Source organism: Euleptes europaea, chromosome 8 (assembly GCF_029931775.1).
Source record: "Euleptes europaea isolate rEulEur1 chromosome 8, rEulEur1.hap1, whole genome shotgun sequence".
Classification (NCBI taxonomy): Eukaryota; Metazoa; Chordata; class Lepidosauria; order Squamata; family Sphaerodactylidae; genus Euleptes; species Euleptes europaea.
The window spans coordinates 47,974,292-47,992,998 of NC_079319.1; the positions used below are offsets into that span (position 1 = coordinate 47,974,292).

An 18,707-nucleotide genomic window follows, 5' to 3' on the forward strand; every position below is an offset into this window, starting at 1 on the left:
GGAATAAAGCTTCATGTTTGAGTTCATGTAGTATAGAAATTTGTTTAATTAGCCGATTCCTTAAAAGCTAGATGCAGTAAATGCTTTGTTATCTGCCATTCATGGGGAATGGAGGTTACTGATCAACTAGATGTGCTAGATAATTAAGCTTGTTGCTGTGCTCAGCCTCGACCCAGAGGAATTTGCATTGACCATACCCCATTAAGAATGCTGTTGTTACTGTTGACATTTAAGACTGCACATAGCAAGCAGATTGCAATGATCTGAGTGACAGCCAGGTGATAGGTGGTGTCACATGATCGCTCAATGACTGAGCAGAAAATCTGGCCGAAACTGGACTGAGCTAGATAGTCCTGGCAACTAGGCAGCCAACAGTTCATTGGCTGGGACACTGTGCCAGATGTGTGTGTGTATATATATATATATATATATATATATATATATATATATATATATACACTATATGTGAATAGTTGTTGTGAGAAGGACGTGCTGGCGAAGCACTTTATCACTGTGAATAAAAGAGCACTTTTGTATACGTGCTGTCTCTGCTGTGTTCACTCGCTACTGGGGCGACTAACACTTCTCACAAAACACCATCAGTGACACCCCCCTCCCCCAATGCCTGGTGGGACCTTTTTGTTGAGCTATTGGGAGCCATCCTACTCTGCATGCAGACAAGCAAATCAGCTGCCTGGGAGTCCACCAGCAGAATTGGCTCAAAGCAGGCTGGGGCAGTGGAAGCACCTGAGAATAATGTTGGTTGGCATTGCCAGCTGGCAAAAGCCCAGCAACAGCCAGGGGCATCAAGCTAGCCAGCTGAAGAGGTAGGAGGGAGGCATGCATGTGCCTGAAGAAACAGGGGTACAGTGGCTGATGGGGAGGGGCGTCCTCTGAACGATCCCAGTTAACTCAGCATTCTGGATAAGTGAGTGCTGGATAATAAAGCTGTTGCTGTAGCTAAAATCCCCGACATTAAAATATTTCAAATACGCAGTGACTCCTTTTGTTACATGACAAGCAAATGCTAAGATCTAGAAGACAGTTCCAGATCCTTAAAAGCTCGGGACTGTTATGTCAAAAGTTATTGATACTAACAAGGCATTTATGTATTGAGCAAATGCTGCTATAATAGAGCTGGGACCATAAGTCACCCTAATAAAAGTATTACCACCTTCTTGCTTCTGATTTGACTGTGTTGTGCTGCTCTAACCTTCTTAAAAAGTACAAAATTAAGGTATCAAGTATTTTTTTATCCTAGGAAGAATTGCCTAGCATGTATAATGAAAACCAGTTACTTACATCTTTTTCTTCTTCTTGGGGCTTACTTAGAGTGAAGCTGGTGTAAAAGAATTTCACATAGTACAAGTGTCTAGTAACAGTAAAAACTGGAAGCTGCAGGAATCCATAAACCTCTCGGAAGACAAAGGTTTGTGAATTTTCTTACCAGATACAGCAGTTCAAATTCTGTGTGTACATATGTGTTAATGATAACAGAAATAAGGCGAATTCAAGAACATGTTTTTTTCCTGGGAATATATCGCTTACAGTGCATTCCTAACCCTATTCATTTCAATGGGCTTAAACTGGAGTAACTCTCCTTAGGAATGCACTGTTACTTTGTTAAACTAATACTGTCCTTTTTGTAATAAATGACAACCAGTACTTTTTAAACATTAATTTTTGTGTGTGTTCAGGGAGCACAAACTTCCTTTTTAAATTGTTTTTAGATTGATGTCAATAAATTCTAACACGGGGTGTCCATGGGCACTATAGTGCTGCCAATACCTTTCCTAGCTCCCACCAAGTGTTTTTAGAAAGTGGTCAGGGCTTCTCAGTGGCCATTGGAGCTCTGATGGCTGTGCAGGTTAAATAATGCTTTGGTGGCAGCTGCCACCACAGTGTTGGTTTTATTTTTTCTTCACTCCTCTTTCCCATTGTATTGACCCCTGAACTTATGTCCTGTGTGTGTGTCTCAGTGTGTATTCTACTTATAGCATAAATAGACCCGAGTATATTCCACTTAGAGAGGGGCACCAGACAAGAAGCCTCCAAAAGAGCCCCAGATAAATAGTCCAACTGAGAGGAGTGATTCAAATAATTAGTACAAGTAAACAAATATTCTTGATGATATACACTAAGTTCAGGGAAACCAAATCGTCCTTCACTGAATGGAAGTTGCATCCCCTTTAAGAAAATCTGAGTTGGTAAAGAACTCCACATAATTTCTGAAACAAAGTATTAATTTTATGAATATATCTACAATGTAAAATATAAATAATCCTAGGTAAAATATTCAGTTTGAGTGTATTTACTTTGTCCCATAAAGACAAGTTTAAACTTGCCCATCTGTCCAAATCCAAAGCTATATCAGCAATTAGCTTAATTTTAACAATCATAATCATATGCATAATATCTCTAAGAATCAGTATTCCATGTTGAGTAATGACATCTGGACACTAGTGAAAATGTTCATAAGCAAATACACTCGGTGGTATATTGTCTCCCAGTGGCATCAACTTAGATTGTGTCGAATACCCAGACAAGTCTCCAAAAGTATTAATTATATTCATTCATGCAGGAATGGAAGACTGAGCTTCCCAAATAAACATTAAAAGATCATTTGCATAAAGAATATTTTAAATTCCCAAAGAATTATGTAAAAAGCCATTAATAATATTGTTTAATGACACAAGCCAGAGGTTGTAGACATAGATCAAAAATAAGAGGAGAAAGAGTGCGACCTTGTCTAGTACCCTTCTCAAGAGGGAATGGTGTGGAAAATATGCCATTTGTTAGTATCCTGGATCTGTGAGACGAATAGAGAATTGTAATCCATTTCTAAAATTCATGTGGAAAACTGAATTTAGTCAGTGTAACAAAGATAAATTTCCAGTATATTTTGTCAAAAGCCATTTCAGTATCAAATGAGAGAATAGCAACTTGATCAGATCTCTCACTATTTAAAGCAATCAATTTAGTGACCAGTAAGTTATTTAATGGCACAGCAAATCTTAGGTTATATTTTTTGCCTGCCTTGAGATGTTGGAAAGTAATGGGTTGGCAGTAGAAACCATGTATATATCTGTGACATATATTTACTCATTTCTTCTATCAGATATTAAGCTGGCTAACAGAGAGAAAGGAAAACTGTGCTTGAAAGCAGTAAGATGCAAAAATGTATTAGGTAAGTTTTTTACTTTTGAGAATATTTTTTCTACAATTAAATGTTGACCTCTTTTTGAGGAGCTGACACTTTCTTTTCTCTTCTTTTCTTAGACAATTATACATTTGCAGATATTATTTTTGGAAATGAACAGGTACATGTTGTCATTTTATTTATGCTACTCTTAGTGGTATAAAAGAACTTATGTTCCTTAATACAATCTTCTGTGAAAGAAAATCCCTGCTAAATCTGTGTAGTGCAAGTAATTTTTTAAATCCAATAATAGATTTGTCTTGTGTCATTTGTTCACTAAGTTCATGTTTGGGAATTTTAAAAAATACTTTGTTGGTACACCATGGTCCCCCTTCTGAATATGACAATGCTCTGGCCCCATTCAAGATGAAAATGAGCCTCCAAAGTCCTTATGATTTCCCCCTCCTTTCAAATATGGGATGCAGTTTGATGATTTCCTCGTTTTCTATAAACCACAGTTTCTAGTGATGTCTGAGGGGGTTACCACACTTTGTATTCCCAGCAATGTATTAAGAGTTTGAAAATGTTATAAAAACATCGCTTTAAAAGGGTTTTGGGATACCACGGCTTATAAATGGTTGGAAGACGTCTTCACAGTTAAAGGGGCCAAACAAAGTGCGAACAGTATTTTTTTATAACGTTTTCAAACTCTTAATACATCGCTGGGAATACAAGTGCGGTAACCCCCTGAGTTGGAAAAAATGACAAACTGTGGTATATTTCTCGGTTACAGACTGGATTTCTTAACATGGTTTAGTTCTGGTTTAGAATCTAGGTGTGTGGCCAAGAAGTTCTAAAGCTGTTTGCCATTTTTCTGGGTCTGGATATCCCAACAAATGGTGACTTGTATCAAACTAGGAAGTCCTCAGTCTGCACACCATTCATGGCAGAAGGAGTGGCGGGAGGATTGCTCATTCCAAACTGAGATATGTTTATCATGTCTGAATTTCAGTTTGTCTAAATTCCCCCCCCCCCCAAAAAAAAAACCTGTTTGAAACTCAGTAAAAAAAAATGAAATCTGGTGGTTGGGAGAAATGGCAAGTACACACTGGCGTGATTTCCCTCCTTTAAAATTCTTGTACTAAATTCTCAAACTTTTTTGAACTTGCTTTTTGAAGAAGGGTTTTTGGGTAGTGCAATATGGAGAGCAAGAATAGAATCTGTGAAATTCTCTGAATTGCAGTTTTTGTTTCATGTGTGACAAATATTTTACTAAGCTTTCTAACAAGCGAAGTACAATGTGCTGCTTTTTATAGATTATCAGTTCCACCAGTCCATGTGCAGATTTCTTTTTCCGAAGCTTACCATCTGAGTTTAAAAGGACTCATACACAACACAGTCTGCATACTTCACAAGGAACTGCAAAACAGTCTCTTGACAATGCTGTCAGACTGATTCAGAACTGTAGTGAAGTGGACTTGAATATCATTGTACTTTGGAAGGTATGTATGAGGATGTTATGCTTGAAGCGTGCAAAGAATTTGAGACAAGTTATATGAATCTTAAATGAGGAGTGTGTGTGTCTAAGAGTGTATAACACAGTCTCACAAAAAAGATTGGATTGTATGATTATGTTCTGCTAGTAGTGGACTCTTCCTCCAGTGGAAGAGGCGTCTTCTGTCAGAAGAAGACTCCAATGTTAGTAGAATAGACTCATAGGATCCAACCCTATAGGCTTTTTTCAAAAAATAAGAGGGAAAGCATTTTAGTCACTTTATCCTCTGACACATGAAGATTCTATTTAAAGGTAGTATCTTGGGTATTAGCTAGAGGCCAAAAAGAACATATGATGCAGTAGTAGTAGAAAAGGGCAAGAGTCCAGTAGCACTCTTGCCCTTTTCTACTACTGCAGACAGACTAACACGGCTACCCACTGTGAATTATCTTCATATGATGCAGTAGGCATATATGGGCAAAACTAGGAATGATTTTTCTTCTAAGCACCCGTGTGTGAGGCTCAGCCGGCCCCACCTCATTCCCCTACCACTGTAGTCAATTACCTGGGCCCAGGGAGGGCTACACACACTAGCAGAGCTGCTCTGGGGGTAAGGTGCAGTGGATACAGGTGAGCAGGCCACGGGAATGGTGTGGCTGGTAGCTCCAGTGCTGGCTTTTTTAGGGTGGCAGTGGGGAGCAGCCATGTCCTGCACTGCCATGGGCCAACCAGTCAGCTGGCTGGCAGGCCCAGAGCTCCACTTAGCCAGTGCAATACTGTCGGTCCGCCGATCAGCTGGATGGTGGGCCCTGGGAAAGAACTCTGCCCACCTGGGGGCCCAATGGGGTGTGTGTGTGTGGCTAGCCCAACCAGTTAGATGAAACCCCCAGGGAGTGCTGTTCCTTGCATCTGGATGTGGCTGAGAAGGGACAATTCTGAAGAAGGCAGGGGTGAAGCCTGGGCGGAGCAACCACAGACCCCAGTCCCTTGTTGCATTGCTACCCACATGCAATAAATAGCATAATCTAATGGCAGCAGCCTCCATGTTTTTGTGGGGCTGGGGATGGACAGGCAGTGTGATGAACCTTTGCGCCCAGCGGTCCCCCGCACCCTGTCTCTTGTATCTAAGTAACTTAGGATAACCCTAATCACTTTTCTTTAAAAAAATTCCTAACTTTTCTTTAAATTTTTTTGAAGTGGCTTACAAACAAAACACAATTAGAATAAATATAAACTTTCAAACTGATGTATGAGTTTTTTAAAAAGTTTGTATACGTTCACTCTTTACTAATAATATGCAGATGAAAGCAAGAGTTTTATGGCTCTTTCTCCAAAACAGCCAACTTTTCCAAAACAGTTAATCTTTAAAAAAAATGAAATTCAGTCATTTTAAACATTTTCATAATTGGACACAGGGCGTTGAATCCAAGGGATTCCTGCCAAGTGAGGCATAACGGAAGGAAATCCTTGGATCCAGCCTGTTTGTTGGGATGGCAGTAATGGAGTAAAACTATATGAAAATATTTTTTACATTAGGCCTTTAAAAGGTTATTCTGGCCCACTAATTAGTTTCTGAGCATAAAAATTAACCACATCTATTGCCTTCAAGGAGCTTCAGGTGGCATGCATTTTCCCTTCTTCCCCCATTTCGCATCAAGACTATGAGTAGTTTAGGCTGTGAGAATATGACAGGTTCAACATCACCCGGTGATGTTAACAGTGGAGTGAGGATTGAATCTGGGTCTTCCTGATCCTAGTTTGTCACTCTAACTGCCCCAGGCTCTTAGTGATAATCTTATGCCTCACAAGACTTTCATTACATTCTCTCTTTCAATTTTTGTCCTCTACAGGCGTATGTTATAGAAGATAACAAGCAACTGATATTGGAAGGCCAGCATCATGTTATGCTTCACACAGTAGGAAAGGAGGCATTTTCTTTCCCACAAAAGCAGGTATTATGGAACAATTCTTTCTTTTTAGTTTTTAATAAACATTGTTTGCTTTTCAAAATGATATTGGTGGCGTCTGGTTGTAATATTTTCAAATGTTTTAAAATAATCTTGCTCTTAACTTTCGTGTCTGTAATCCAACAAATGAAATATTCTAGCTTTATATGGGTACAGCCAGACATCGAAATAAAATTAACTACATGAATTTACTTCCTAAATACATAAATAAATTAGGTGCGTTTGTGCAAAATATATTTGTAGATCAATAAACCAAAAAAAATTATGAAAAAAATTTAGTGTGTCATGGGTAAAAATGTAATGGACCAATTATTTTGAACATCGTGTTCATGATGGGTGAATGGGCTTTCAAATCCTTATTTAGTGGTTTAAATGTCTTTGTTTCCTCCAGGACATCTATGCATAGTGAAATTGCATGCAACCTATGGGTACAATGCAAATCTACCCTTACAGTCCAAGCGCTGCTTTCTGTTGCAATCCAAATTGTGATATGGGGGTGGATTGCTGTATTCAAATAAATGGGGACATACTCGTTTTGGAGGTGAATTATTTGAACACTAATTGTTATGAGCCCTCAGCTTTGTCACTTAAATATTGGGATGTAGCTCGTCTTCTGATTTCTATTCTACAATCTAATGTTTTAGCCAGACAACCGTATGATGCACATTACCACCATAGGCAACAGTACTTCCCTTTGCATTACAGAAAATTCAGCATTATAGTTCTCAGCCTATTCCTTGGGAAGATGTCTGGGTATGGCCTTTCACCCAGCCTCCACCCCAGCAGCAGCCCTGGGCCCTCCACAGTTACCAGGTCTGGTGGGGGAAGAGCCTTTGTGGTGGGAATTAGGGACAGAGTCGTGCTGAGGCTCTGCCTTGTTGCTGGATCCCATGCCCATTGGGGAGCCCAAGAGCCAGCCCTTGAAACAGCTGGCTCCTGTGACAAGTTCTAGTCGCCTGCCAATGACATCATCAGCCAGTGATAAAGAGCCAACAGTCTATTCACACCACAACAGGGAATCTCTGGCAGCTGGCCAGAGCTCTCAGTTAAAGACTAACAACAGGCACCTGGACAAAGGCAAAAGAAGAGACTCATCCTGGCTGGGGCCAACTAAAGGTTAGGGAAGGATGGGGCAGAATTGGCCCAGGTTCAGGAGGAGGGTGGAGTGTAGGCCAGGGGGAGAGAATAAAAGAAGGGCTCCCAAATCAGGCTGGGGAAGAACAAGGAGAAACGGAGCCTGGTGTTAAGGCCTAGCCCTCTCAAGAAGGAGGGCTGGATGCAAGAATCCATGCCCCTACACCCTGATTTTGAGTTCTGGAGAACCCTCCAGGTAGAGCACCACAGCGGAGAGTGGCAGAGGCGAACCAGCTGTAAGGGGGTGCTTACAGATGAGCACTATAATACAAAATGAACAGCTTTCTCTAATGATACTGTTCATATGGCCAATTTGGCCCTGAACAATGTCACACTGAGATCAAAAATTAAAGAAAAAGAACAATCTAGATAACCCATAAGAAAATTAGTATTTTTTAAAATCTTGATTGACTTGGGGAAAAACCTGGCAACTGCCAATGTAATATTAAAATCCACCCCTGCTAAAAGAACCCTCAGTTTATCCAATTCACAGACAGATTCCCAGATAAAAGGCTTTATACTAATAGCTTTGTAGCATTGTATTTTTAATCAGTCACTGCATAACTATTCATTGTGCAGAGCATTTAAGATTTTGTCCAAAGAAGGCTTGGCTGGAGTGTTTGGCTGAGGAGATGATAATCAGTATCCTCAAATCTACATGTATATTGCGATACTGAAAGACTGTCCTGTATTAATTTTTTCAGTATGATAAATTAATGAAAATAATATACTGCAAATAACTATATAGATACTCTCCTGATTCTTGTCAACCTTTTTATTGCTTGTTCTAAAAGGGCTTCACCCATCTTCAAGGTTATTTTCTTGTAGCTCTTTTTAGCCTCAAATGGAAATAGTTGACATAACTGCTAACTCAAGTGGATGTTCTTTCTTTAATCCCACCCCTCCATGCCCAGTAAATATATTTTGTCTGGCATCCCCCCCATAGGTTTTTGGCCTTCCTTCTAGTGCTGTTTGTTTGTGTGTTTAATTGAATTTTATATATTTTAACTGTATTTTAATTGTTTTATTGGTTTTATGTTCGCCACCTTGTGGACCCTGATTGGGTGGAAAGGCGACATAGAAGTGTTTGGAATAAATATAATTAACTTCTATTGCCTTTGTCTATAGACCCAGCTATTTATATTAGACTGAAATTCTGTCAACAGTACCTAGAATGCACTGTGTATACTTCCTTGGCATCATTCCAAATTTAAATGGCTTGTGATCTCAACAGCCATGCCCTGCAGTTTAGTGTTATCTGGAGGCAGAATGCTTGACCTAGCAGAATCAATTATGCCAGTGTGTTTAACAGTCTCACAGCAAATTTTAGTAAGATAAAAGTAGGTAGTTGAGTGTCATTGCAGATAAAATGGAGCAAACCAAGTGTCCACCTAGTCCAGTATCCTGAGACTGGCCACTGTGCATGAAGGCAATAGCCTTCTTCCATAATCCTGTCCCCACCCCCCAACAACTAGTATTGAGGGATATATTGTTTTAGAACATTGATACATTTCTTTTTAAGATTCATGGTAACACTTTACTTTCATTGTGATAGCGCATGCTCACGTCGGTGTTTTCATTGACCTACCTGCTATGACCCAAGATCTTTCTTTGATGGTCACTTGCCTTAAAACTTTTTTTTTGCAGGGTTTCAAAAAAATACTCGGGAATTCTGACTGGGAAGACTTGGAGCAGGTAATGGAATCTAGGGGAAAGGTCTATTTCTGAAGTATTATATCCTATTTAGTTTGAGTGAAGTAATCTTTTAAAGAAAATTAGTAAGACAATACAGCAACTGTGGAAAAAAGTCAGGTTTAGGCAGCTATGCCTAAGTAGGCAGCAGGGCTTGCCTACTTAATATATATTTTAAAGAATCTATTTCTTCCCTCATAATGAATAGAAATCATGAAGCCTTTAGAAAATACATTTACAATAATACCAGCTCAGGAGAAAAGCCTGTTCATGCCAGTATGACATAGGACTGTGTTGCACATCACTTTCTTCTTATGTAGGAATAATCTCCATGTGGAAAAACAAATGTATACTTTAACTGAGGTTAAGGGAGGGTTAGGTATTCCAAATATTAAAGCATGTTGGGATTCAGCTAAATTCGTGTGGTTGGCAGCATGGATTAATGAGGGCAGTTCCTCACTGGGATTGGTAATTGAGCAAAGTGGGATTAGAATGCCAGTTAGAACCTTTTTCTGGGCCACTCCAGTTCTTAGGAAGAGAATATCTAAGAAGGAAAAATTAATTGAAGATAATCTGATAAAGATTTGTGATAAATTTTTGGAATACATCCAAATCTTTGTCAGCAGAAAGAAGTAATGAAATCCCGGGGAAAACTTCTTCCTAAATGGGGAAAATATAAACTAAATAGTTGTTATGCTTTGATAGTCTGTAGTTCTATTATCCTGTACGAAGAAGTAAAGAGAGACAGTAATAGTCAGATTACTTGAATGTGTTAAAATGAAGAGTTTTCTTATGAATCTAATCTGCAATGGATTTTTGGTCAGGCAAAAAAGTGAATTCAAAGAATGATTACTCAGCACTCAAAACATTTGCTTTCTAAACTTTATGGATTGGTTATCTCACAAGAATAATCAATGATAACAAATTTTGTTTATAAATGGAACCAGACTAGGATATAAGGTCACAAGACAAGTCTGGGAATTTGCTTGGTCTTTGCAGTCAACATTCCAAAGATTAGAGTCTGCTCCTCTTAACCATGTTGGCTCTCACATTAATCATATTCAGATCAAAATTGTTGTGTTACAGTGAATAATTTGATAATAATGTGTATATCTTTGAAATTTATATTTGTAGGTTTATGAGTAATCAATAAAAAGGAAAAAAACTAAGGTCAACACAGTCAGTTGAACAGTTGACTATTGCTAATTGACTGATTTAAAACATTCTGAGTTAAGCAAGATAGTGTGGGATAATATTAGATGGGTTCAGGGAATTGTCTGCATCTTTGTATTTCTCTCTGAAGTGGCAAACCTGTGTCCTGGCTGTTCTGCTCCATCCTAGTTGAAGGTCACCTGACAGAATGCACCTGTACATAGAAGACCAGCTTATCAGAGAGAAGACTGGCAAATAGCTAGTCTATGTGCAGGGACTTTCTTTTAGTATGGGGGGCTTTCATTCATGTGAGCCCCCCCACACACACCTGCAGCCTACATTTGAACTGCCTGGACACATGGGTTTATCCTGTTAGAAAGAACTAGGGCATAGTCTTAAACAAGTATTTTCTTTTAAGTTCGGCACAAAGAAGAAGTTAGTAAACCTATTCTTGTATTTTTATATTTATGTGGATAAAAGCTCTTTTTCTCCAGTGGTTGAAGGTGAGGTGGGCAGTCTTTCAAGTTGGGATGGCATCTGCACTTGGTTGCAAATAACATCATCTTACAGAACATCAATAAGAAGAGGGGCTTCCTATTAGCTCCCAAACCAAGCCCTATCTGGCGTCCAGAGCGTGGGGGTCTTCACTCCATTGCTAACAGAGCAAGATTTCTTCTCCTTGTTCCTCCCTTCCATGTATTTATTTATTGACTTACTTACTTATTTCATTTATCATCTGCATTTCATGGTGAGACTAGGGTGAGTGGGGAAGAACTTCCAAGTGCTAGGCGAAGGGTCAGGGCAAAGTCGCCTTTCCCTCTTGAAGTTTTCCCGGATTCCTCCCAGAGGTAGTCGGTGTTCTAGAATACTGTCTGGCCAAATCAAAGAGGGAGAAGGAAATGTATTGTGATAACCCTACCTATGTTCAGATATTTGGCCTAAAGAAGCCAAAGATGAGAAATTTCTCTCTGAAGCTTTTCTTGCTGACTTTTCAGTGGATGCCATACAACTTGAAGTCAGTGATTATCAAATTGGCAGCCTGCAGAGGGCTTTGAGAATGGAAAGTGGATCCATAGGCCTCGTTATATCTCACCAATATGAAATTCACAGGCTCCAAGCTATTTAGAGAATCTGTGGATGCAATACTAGTCTAGAGAAAGACAAGAAATAAGCCACACTCTATTTTAAGGAAGTCTACCATGCTCCTTTCATGAATTTCAGATTAGCATGTGCTCCACAGGATTGAGAAGCGACAAGCTCTTGTGTGTGTGTGAAGTGCTGTCAAGTTGCAGCCGACTTATGGCGACCCCTTTTTTTGGGTTTTCATGACAAGAGACTAACAGAGGTGGTTTGCCAGTGCCTTCCTCTGCACTGCAACCCTGGTATTCCTTGGTGGTCTCCCATCCAAATACTAACCAGGGCTGACCCTGCTTAGCTTCTTAGATCTGACAAGATCAGGCTAGCCTGGGCCATCCAGGTCAGGGCAACAAGCTCTTACCATCCTCATATACATAGGTTTTGGAGTAGGGTGTCATTGTTTAACCTACCCGCAGCACAGAGATTCCCACACAGAACTTAAACACAGTTCTGACTGCACTCACCAAACATCTCTTTGGAGCTATGGAACTCTATTAGAACAGCTTAATACAAATCACCTCTGAATGCAGAGTATCAGAACTCAGCACACTATCTATAAATAAGGAGCTCTGTATTTCCCACCATGCCAGGGTGTGGCCACATCACAGCCCACATGGCTGTAATGCACCTGTCCAGGATGAGCTCAGTACTTGACTCCAACTCGTTTTTCTGTTTCTTTCAGGTCACTTTGTATTTTATCCCCAAGGCTTGACAAGCACAGTATCAGGAAACACTTCAATGGGCACCATGTTGGAGTCAGTGCCCTAGATCAGAGGTTCCCAAACTATGCTCCAAACTATGTTCCCAAACTATGCACTTGGTGCTCTGCGAAGCATCTCCTAGTGCTCCATGAAGAGATTGGAAAGAAAAATACTACTGTCGTTCGGTTTAGTATATAGGTGCTAGGTGAAAATTAGTGCTCCGTGACAAATTTCTCTCCTGAAAAGTGCTCCGTGACTCAAAATGTTTTGGGAAACTCTGCTAGATGTTAGGAGAACCCCTCACTTCCATATCACCAGGACAAAAGACCTTAATGTCAATTGAATCCCTTTTCACCTCCTTCAGAAAATCCACCCTGGGGACTAGAATCTTTCAATCCATAGTCTCTAAGTGGATTCCATCTGTAAATACACTATTTCTGTGTTGGCTTCATCAGTTTGAGTCTAGTGGAATATCTTTTGTTTCTGTAATGTTCCATCTTTTTTCAAATAAAAAAAAATGTTCGTAAGTTTCAAGCTGTTATATGTACAGTAATGAAGAATAAGAACTTTGCCATGCTTGTTCTGGGAGCTAAGGAGAAGCCCCTCCTTCTACTGTTCTGTGGTGTGACCCCGTCTGCAACCAGTAGGAGGTACCTTCCTATCTCAAAGGTTGCAGAACTGTTCAAGCTAAAAATCATGGTCAATTCTAATTTTTTCTTTTTCACATGAAAGATTTTTAACGCTTCTCATTTTAAAAGAAATTGCTTGAATATTTTTGTTTCAGGAGTCTCCAGAGATGGTTCTGTTCAATTTTTTTCGCCCAGAATCCACATCAGCACCTGCAAGGCCATCTCCAGATCACCTGTCCAACCTTATTAAGACTAGTCTACATTATCCAGAAACCTTTAATCACTCGTTTCATCAGAAAAGGTTTGAATGTTTTTGGGGTTTAATTTCATTTATAAAATGCCTATGCCACTCTTCAGAGAACCTGCTTGAGGTGGATTACAAAGTAAAACACGATAAAAACATATACATTAATAATTGTTATAAAAAAAACATAATTAAAAACGCATTGAGAGCAAAAAAAAAAAAAAAACCAGCGTAATGCATTGAGCAGTTTAAAATGAGTTTCATGGGACAGTTTTCTGACTAGAAACAGACTATAAAAATGATGTTAAAGGATCAACCCCTTAATTAAAAGCCTAGGTTAAAAAAGATGCCCCATTCAGTGAGTAGAAGTGCCTTCCACTTTTGAAGGGGAAACTTTGAGTCCGATCCTCTTGGGTGTTTTTGCTTTTTTTTAATGTGCTGCCATGTTACAGTAAAGTAAATAAAAAGTCACTGTTCCAAGGAGCTTTGCAGTCTAAATGTTGATCATGGGAAAAATTAGAGGGAGGAAAGAGAGGCAAAACTGACAAAAGGATAAACTGGAGGGAGAAGGGCAACAAGAGTATAAATGTAGTTTATAAAAGTGAATAAATGTAGTTTAGCGTTATTTTGGTTAGAAATTATGTCTTAGGCAACACCAGCTGGTTTCAAGTGGAGAAAGAAAATCCTCTTCCGAACAATGAAGGGACTGCAAGAAACAGAATGTACCTATGTAGTGCAATGCCCAATCCTAAACTGGCTGCTCTTTGAAAAGGAAGAGAAAATGCTTACCAGAAAAAAATGCATAAGGAGTTTGTTTCCCAGAGTATTGCATCAGAGCATGTGAATCATGATTTTCAGGTCAGTCTCACAAAAGTGCACAGGAAAATATCCACAGGCGATTTGGAGAATCAATCAGTTTATTACAAAAATTCTTATTGTCCACTTGAAAGCAGTGCTCTGTTCTTACAACAAAAAGCAGAAAAGAAAAAGTGTCTCTTGTGCAAGCGGTAGAAAAATACCCTTGACAAAGCACATAGCTACAGAACGCATCCCGTTAATGTCTTTAATAAATTGGATTTGTGGCATCTCTGGATATTCTTTCTGTTTTCTTTGTGGATTGGTGCTGTTGTTTCCATACAGTCCTTCAAAAGATCTGAAATATGGGAGAGGCAGGCTTCAAACTGATTAATCCCATAAACTGCAAAATAACCTTGAGTTACGTCTGGTTGTTATCTTGGTTGTTTCTTAATCTAAAGCTTTTGTTTAAACCACCCATCCTCATTTTATAGTGTAATCCTAAGGGGTGCCTGTTCTGTCAGCGCTGCTAGTCTGCTCCCTGAAGGATTTAATGAGTGGCCTGCAGGAAAATTGAAGCTGGGTTTTTGAAGCTGTAACTGCAGCAACTTCCCCAATAACCATGCCGTAGCATCCCATCCAGATGTTGTGTTACCATGGCTAGGCCATGACAGACAGGCAGAAATAGGTGAAAATTGTATGCTGCCCCCCCCCCCAATTCTTAAGTAGGATCCAAGCCATGGAATTTTTTTAAAAAATCAACTACAAAATATTATGCTACATGATAACTGCAACTTGAATCTCCCAGCCAACCATTTGCAGGAATATGAAGCTCTTACAATGAGTAAAAAATTAAAGTATATATAAAATATCTAAGCGGTCTTGGGTTTTTATAAGGCCTTATGGAAGAAACACAACACTGGCATTTGTTTACTAAGCACTGGAACAAAGTAGGTATTGTATTGAATATAAATCAAATGTATTCACACACATCTCACTTTTATTGTAATATATATATAACATAAAAATATTGTGCTTTGCAATTGGGCCAGTTTAAGTATTCTAGAGTTACTAACCACATTTTTCTTTTGCAGCCTTTGTGTAGTTCCAGTCACTCTTCTACTTTCAAATTGTTCTCAGGCTGATGTTGATGTGATCATAGATCTGCGACATAAAACAACAAGGTAACGAAGTTTTATTTTAATGAAGGACTCTAGAAAGCTTATGCCCTGAAACTTGTGTTGGTTTCTAAGGTGCTACTGGATTCTAATCTAACGTTTCTTAAAGCAGAAGCTCTCCCTGTGTATTAGCAAGTGTCCAGAAATTTGCTTGGCAGCCTGCCACTGCCAACTGCTTCTTTTGGTGTTGCAAGAGCACATCTGGGGGTTTTTTTCTCCTCTTAAATACTGACTTTTGAGCAGTTGACATCAGTGCCTCGGGAGCCACATGTGACTCTTTGACATATCCCCTGTGGCTCTTCTGAGTGCTGTTCCCCAATGCGGCACTTGTCCCATGTTTCAGAAAATTGTGCAAGGCTGTTGCCTGGTGAGGGTTGTGGTTGGCAGGTTGTTCCTGCTTAGCACAAAGACGTTCTGATCACCCCATCTTTTGCAACAATGGAGTTCATCTTCAGATCTGCTGCCTAGATCTGGCGGGCAGATTAGGACGGAACACCCTGGCTTTCCAGGGTGGGGTAATAATGGAGAACCGAGTATGAAACAATGGTAAAACTGTCCTCTTGATAGGTCATCAGATGTATCAGATATTGGTCCACTTTGATCACTAGTGGGATTATTCCTGTTGCTTTGATGGAGCATCCCTTTGAAGCAAGGGTTGCGTTTACATTTGGCGTGCCTTGGAGCTGGAGGATAGGTATTACTGACATCCTACCTCTGTAATAGAAGACCAGGGTGTCCTTTCTGAGACTCATCCTTAGGATCCTTACATCACTTAGGCTTCTAAGGGGGTGCCCTACAAAACAACTAAGAGGGGATTGAGGATCAGATTGAGGGGTCTCATCAAGAGGAGGGGGATAGGCATCTTACAGGTTAAAGATCAGGTAGCTAGTTTTTAAATAAATGCTAAATGACAAATTCATCTCACATTGAAATAGTTAAAAAACTGAGACTAAAGATTTCTTGGAGCATAAGGGACTTGTCTGGTGCTGTCCAATAAACAATTTCCTATTTTACTTGAGGTATATTGTTTAGAGTGCTGGACCTAAGCCTGGGATGACCTACCTGCTTGCTGTGAAATTCACTGGGTGAACTTGAGTCAGTCATTCTCTCTCAGCCTAATCTACCTCACAGGTGATAATACAGATGGGAAGAGAACCATCTATGCTGCCATCAGCTCAGAGCGTACTGGTCATCTGTTGGGGAAGATGTTGCCTAAACTCATTCATCTAAGAAATGCCCCTGAAGCACCACCATCATCCCATTTCACTTTTGGTACTCTATGGTTCTCGCATACCCCCTTTTTGTAATGTGTGCAGTTCCAAAATGTGTACCTGTTCAAGGAAATGTTTCAACTTACCACTGTTGCAGTATCAGGAAAGTCGAGTAGTTAACAATTATTAGTTTTGTATGAGCATCTATCCATAATTTGTGCAAAAGGGGAAAATAATGTGCTCAAAAATAATGGGTTTATAGTAATGCCAGTTGAATTCTGTGAGCAAATGCTTATGAAAAAACTGCAGTAAAGTAGTTGCATTCGCCCCAAGGCATTTGAATCTATTTGCATGTGCCTATGTTCATTTTCTGTCCCTCTCTCTCTCTTCCCCCATCCCCATATGGTTGGGTGAAGTTCTTGAAGGGCCAGTCAGTTCGACTGGATCCTAGGTTTGTACTAATGCTCTCAGACATAAGCAAAAGAAATGTAAACTTTTCCCCTTCTGTTTTTCAGCCCAGAAATGCTTGAAAACCACGGCTCATTTACCTGGCTTGGGCAAACCCAATACAAACTTCAGCTGAAAAGCCTGGAGGTCTCTAGTCTGCAGTTAAAAGCATGTTTTGTTCATACAGGAGTTTATAACCTTGGAACCCCACGAGTATTTGCCAAGCTTTCAGACCAAGTCACTTTGTTTGAAACAAGTCAACAGAACTCAATGCCAGCACTGATTATCATTAACAGCATTTGATGTGCTGCAGCATTATTTCAAAAACCAAAAAAAGGAAGACAATTCTATTATTTACTGCATTTTTTTTTGAACTTTGCAACCTTGATATCTGACTTGTGTAAAAGATGTAGATAAAATACCAGCGTTCTAAGACTGTTTGTCCCCCTTCTGTTTCATAACGCCGGGCACGTTGGATTTAAAGTTGATATCCTTTTTCAAGTATTTCGTATGTTAAACTGAAATACTCCTAATGCAAGTTTGACTACTCATAGCAGAATTGGGAAATCCTTGCATACCATTGACTCTGTCAAAATGCAGCTTGACTGCTGCTGAAACATGACAGCCTGTGTTAATATTTGCAGCTGTATTAGGTAATTTAGGACAAAGACCCTGGTTGGCATTTTTTGCTCTAAAGCCATCTTGATAATTACATTGTTTCTGTGATGTCCACGAGGATATAAAATATGAAGCCTATCCAGTTGTTTATTTTTACTTAAAAAAAAATTAAGTTGGGGTTTTTCCATGTTCTGATAGCTGGTTCTCCTTATAACTTGCGTATAACTCCAACTCAATATTTTCAAATAATTTTGAAACCAGTGAATATCTTCATCTCAGTACAAAATGCACTATTTCACAACCATGAAATGTTTCTCATTTAAACTTATTCACTTTATTATGTAACTATAACAATTCAGTTGATCTGTTTTAAAAAAGGACCCATTAATTAAGCTTTTCAGAAATGTATTATATTTATAACACATGCTGTAAATAGAATAAAATGTGCGCCATATTTATTGTACTGGTTTCTTTCATGATGTTTTAAAAGTGGCAAGGAATTAAGGGAGGTGCCTGTTAATACTGGGTTATGTCAGTTCTGATGTACGTATCACTGCTGTAATTGATCTGCATTCATCATTCTAATCAGAACACATTTCTAATTTGGAATTTAATCACAAATAACATTTGCTATTGTTCTGCCATTTTTCACTAAGGCAAGCAACTGTCACTTAGTAGCCTGAGAATAAGGTAGAAAGCCCATGCTCAAGGCTCACCTCAACGATTGACTTGCTAAATAAGTGGGCTTGCTAAGTCACTCTCAGCCCACCGTCCCCCATGTGCAATATAGGGATAATACTGATCTACTTTTCAGCGTGGTAGCAAGGATGAATGAGAGCATAAAGTGCTTTGTGCTATAACTTCATTTGTAGTCTGCTGTCTCATTGACGCTCAAGATGGATTGCACAACTAAAAACAATGCAATAAGGACAGTATAGTTAAAACACTGCAAACAAGAAAGTATTATACAAACAAACAGTGCGTGCAATAAAACCAGACTGCAATATTAAGAACAACAAACACCAAATCTATGTATCTAATTCCCACGTGTGCCCCCTGTCTGCGGATACTTAAATCCACGGATGGGGGCACACTCACCCAAACAGATGTCTCTTCAAACTTGAGGTACTCCCCAAGTTTGCAGCAAAATCTGAAAACTAAAAACAAA

The 18,707-nt window shown here is 39.4% G+C and overlaps 1 protein-coding gene across 7 annotated transcripts in view; it reads left to right on the top strand.

The window, feature by feature from the left end:
- Positions 1 to 17,285, top strand: part of TRAPPC8 (trafficking protein particle complex subunit 8) — a 70,607-nt gene extending 53,322 nt beyond the window's left edge. For 4 of the 7 annotated variants that reach the window (XM_056854167.1, XM_056854168.1, XM_056854170.1 and 1 more), the window contains 9 exons: positions 1,333 to 1,429; positions 3,119 to 3,187; positions 3,280 to 3,320; positions 4,456 to 4,641; positions 6,485 to 6,586; positions 9,383 to 9,430; positions 13,202 to 13,347; positions 15,180 to 15,269; positions 16,990 to 17,285. In XM_056854167.1, coding sequence (XP_056710145.1) covers positions 1,333 to 1,429; positions 3,119 to 3,187; positions 3,280 to 3,320; positions 4,456 to 4,641; positions 6,485 to 6,586; positions 9,383 to 9,430; positions 13,202 to 13,347; positions 15,180 to 15,269; positions 16,990 to 17,224 — 1,014 coding nt within the window. In that variant the 3' untranslated portion in view covers positions 17,225 to 17,285. The remainder of the gene's footprint in view (positions 1 to 1,332; positions 1,430 to 3,118; positions 3,188 to 3,279; positions 3,321 to 4,455; positions 4,642 to 6,484; positions 6,587 to 9,382; positions 9,431 to 13,201; positions 13,348 to 15,179; positions 15,270 to 16,989) is intronic. The other 3 variants (XM_056854169.1, XM_056854174.1, XM_056854172.1) reach the window with 1 other exon arrangement.
- The last annotated feature ends 1,422 nt before the right edge of the window (positions 17,286 to 18,707 follow it).